The 3,839-nt window shown below is 42.3% G+C and overlaps 1 protein-coding gene across 1 annotated transcript; it reads left to right on the forward strand.

Annotated features, from left to right (window-relative positions):
* The first annotated feature begins 209 nt into the window (after positions 1-209).
* Positions 210-2,282, forward strand: LOC119434669 (protein RFT1 homolog). Its single transcript, XM_037701766.2, has one exon. It carries the CDS (start codon positions 518-520, stop codon positions 2,186-2,188), a length of 1,671 nt encoding a protein of 556 aa, XP_037557694.1. The 5' UTR covers positions 210-517; the 3' UTR covers positions 2,189-2,282.
* The last annotated feature ends 1,557 nt before the right edge of the window (positions 2,283-3,839 follow it).

Raw genomic sequence — 3,839 nt, forward strand, 5'->3', positions numbered from 1 at the left:
TCGCTGAGGCGTAAATTTGGACATCAACTATTTATTGAAGCGCGTCCAAGTTTAGAAACTAGACAGAAAGTACAGAAAAGTAACATACTAAGCAGAAAAAAAGGGCGCGGGTGAGTGGGGATGAAGGAACGGATTTGTGTTGGCACTGCACCAGACAACTTCTCTAATAAGCCGCGAATGCGCCTGCAGTTGGGAAACAATGGGCGCAATATGGCAGCGTCCACGCTGTGTTGACGTTGCAGACGGCGTTTTGAGCTGCGATTGCTTTCCGTGGTATGTTTGTGGTGTTTCTGGTTTCCATTGGCACTCCGGACTAATGAAGTACGAGTTTAGTAACATCTTCTTAATCGTATCGTTGCGACATCAGCGGGATATTTTTCTGCGGCCACAGCTACAACGCTTCTCAAGTGCTGCCACGTAACGCAGGTTGGACGACGCCAAACGCTGAGTTTGCTGAGTTCTCTGTGTTCTCAACTTGCTTTACTAGGTCGATAACGTAATTAAATGACCATTAAAAATGGCAGAGAAGAACCTTATGGCGAAAGCCACGAAAGCAGCTTCGTACAACATCATTCTGCAGCTGACTCTGCGTGTTTTAACGTTCGTGCTGAATGCATACATCTTGCGACACATCACCAAAGACCTGTTGGGAGTTATCAATGTGCGGCTGATGCTTCTGTACACAACTGTGCAATTCCTGAGCAGGGAGCCTTTCCGTCGATCCTGTTTGAGTGATACGGACAACCAAAACTGGCCTGCCATCATCAACGTAACCTGGCTGTGCCTTCCCGTTTGTATCTTTATTGGTGGCATTATGAGCTTTGTATGGTTGTTCGTTCTGGAGCGACCTGACCCCTTGGTGGCGAGTGGCTACACACTGGGCGTACACTGTGTGGTCATTTCTGTTGTTATAGAAGTGCTTGCCGAACCTCTGTATGTTATAAGTCAAGCTTTTCACTACATAAAGTTCAAAATATTTTTCGTGGGGAGTGGCATTACCTTACGGTGCATCATAATGGCAGTACTCGTCGCCTTCGACCCACGGAATGCTATTTGGGCTTACAGCGTGGCACAGCTAATATCATCTGCCTATTATACTGTTGTTCTTTATGCTTACTTCACGTTTGAATCAAGGCGATTGCGCCACGGCTGTGAAGATAAATCAAGAGACTCCAGCCGCAAATGTAATGAACGCGTGCTTCCTTTCACTAGTGCATTTGATATTATTCCTTTCATTGGCAGTAATGGTACACAGCTTGACCGAAACATCACAAAACTTACATGGAGTTTTATGAAGCAAACAGTGTTCAAGCAGCTCTTGACTGAAGGTGAACGTTATATCATGACTGTTTTCAGCATTCTGTCTTTTGCTGAGCAGGGTGTGTATGACATTGTCAACAACCTTGGATCTTTAACAGCCCGTCTTGTCTTCCAGCCCATTGAAGAAAGCAGCTACGTGTTTTTCGCTCAAGTAGTACAACGTGATGTGCCACCCTGCCGGCAAAACGTGGACAGTGTTATGTTGAGTGTATTAACCTTGAAGCAGCTTCTAAAGTTGCTGACTCACGTTGGGCTCATCATTTTCACTTTTGGTCAAGCTTACTCTAGTCTTCTCCTACATGTGTATGGTGGCAGTGCACTGAGTGACAGCCTAGCACCTCTGCTACTTAGGTGGCACTGTGCATACATTGTTTTGATTGCTATCAATGGAATCACTGAATGCTTTGTGTTTGCTGCTATGAGTAAAGAACAGCTGGACCAACATAACCACAGGCTTGCCCTTTTTTCAGTGCTGTTCCTATTTGTTGCGTACCTTTTGACCACCTTGTTTGGTGCTATTGGATTCATTCTGGCAAACTGTTTTAACATGATTGCACGTGTTGGTTACAGTACATTCTTTATAAGCGCATACTATGCTAAAACTCAATACCGTCCATTGCATGGTATTTTTCCCAGTGCACTTGTGCTTGGTACTGCTATGCTTAGTTATCTTGTAACCACAATTTCAGAAGCAATGTTCTGCTGTTATGCTGGATTCATTTACCTTTTGTTGCATGCTGCTGTTGGTGCACTATGCTTGTTTCTGTTCTTGGCTGTCATTTATATAGAGGAGAAAGAACTAATAGCATTCCTCAAAACATGTTGGCATGACAGAAGCTTTGGAAAGAAATCTGAGAAGGTGCAGTAGCAACACTGTTGTTTTCCTGTTGATAGTTCTCATATTTTCTTGGTAAACCATGTGCTTGAAAGTGAAAGCATGAAATGCATATGTCTAATTAAAGGAATGCTGCTTTTAGGAGGTGTTTTATTAAATTTGCTAGTTTTAGGAGGGCTGCAACTTTGTAGAGGTTCCTTCCACTCAATTCTATGCCACTCTTATTATCCACCGTTAACAGCCCGCTCATCCCATTGATAATGCCGGCAGAGCGTCCCTCCGACTAGTGACAAAGCACGAAGCTGAATAGCATCGGAAAAGGCATCACTACAAAATCGCAGCCAAGCATTCTGAATCAATTTTGTGCTGTGCACACAGTAAGATTTCTAATTCTTTCATCTGATTGTATTTGTTTGTGTCACTGTTTTAAGTGTTATCACTACAATGTCAAAATATTGCTTCTACAGTCGTTTTGTACTACCAGAGAATTTGCTGCCTCAAACTAGCCGTCAACTACCCCTTCATCCCAGGAGCAGTTCTGGAGTACAGGCTCTTGCTAGAGACTGCAAAAATTTGAAATTTGAGAAGTCGATAGTCTCTTTAAACTGCAGCCACTTATTGCATGCTAACATTTGTGCTTTTTTTAATTAAGAGCATGAAAGAAGTCATAGTTATGCCAGTGCTGCCAATTTAGTAGATGAAATTATGGTTGATGTAAATGCTATATATACTAGTCAGTGTGCAATGGTGAAATCAATATCTGGGCACTAAAACATCCCATTTGCAGGCTGGCAACAGTTTTTCACTCAAACATTGTTTTCTAAACAGCTTGTGCTCCACTTTATTGAGTCATTTAGGCCTGGACAATATTGCTTGTCTGCTTGTAGTCATCATCATTGTCTTCCTTATTACTACTCAATTCAGGGCCAATGTAATATAACATTTCCTTTTACTTGATTGTATTCCTTTCTTATCATCCGCCATTAACAACCAGCCTATGCTGGTGATAATGTAAGCAGAGCACTACTTGGACCATTCCCAAAACATGAAAAGAAAAATAATTTGAATATAATCATCATATTATCTCAGCCCTGGTTTCTATCTTCTGACCTCCCACCCTATCTATTTTTTCATTGTCAAAGTCTTAGCCACATCAAAGGCCTGCATGTCTGAATCTGGCCTTTTATTCATCTTCAGTTCAGCACAGTCATTTAACGACTCTGCATTTTTGTTCCACAGAGTTCCTCAGTACTTTGGCAAAAGATGGCTTTAGCACGCATATGTGGGACATATCGTTTAGTGGTTAGTGACATTATAACAGCAGCCAACATCCACACATTTTATGCACTTACTAACATGCTCTGCCTCACCATAATTGCTGAGAGCACTTGCTGGCATCAGTTAACTCAAGTATCTCATTGAATAGGGCACAGGTTTCAGAATGAAGAGGCCAGTGGTTCAACTCCGCCGAAGTTTTCCTTATATCTTTTATACTCCAAAACGAGTTGTTCCTAAGTAAAGCTTCAAGAGCATGTTGCAAGAACTCTACTGAAACCTTGTTGATGCAACTTATGTTAATCCTTTCACTGCCACTCCCAAGATAACTCAGGCACCCACCCTCGAACAACCCCTGCCACTCCCAAGTATACTTGTTTTGTATTTTTACTGCAATCCCTGTTTCTCC

This window comes from Dermacentor silvarum, chromosome 1 (assembly GCF_013339745.2).
Source record: "Dermacentor silvarum isolate Dsil-2018 chromosome 1, BIME_Dsil_1.4, whole genome shotgun sequence".
NCBI lineage: Eukaryota > Metazoa > Arthropoda > Arachnida > Ixodida > Ixodidae > Dermacentor > Dermacentor silvarum.

What these genes read in the sequence shown, in the direction of transcription:
- LOC119434669 (XM_037701766.2), top strand. Translation starts at nt 518, where the DNA reads ATGGCAGAGAAGAACCTTATGGCGAAAGCCACGAAAGCAGCTTCGTAC.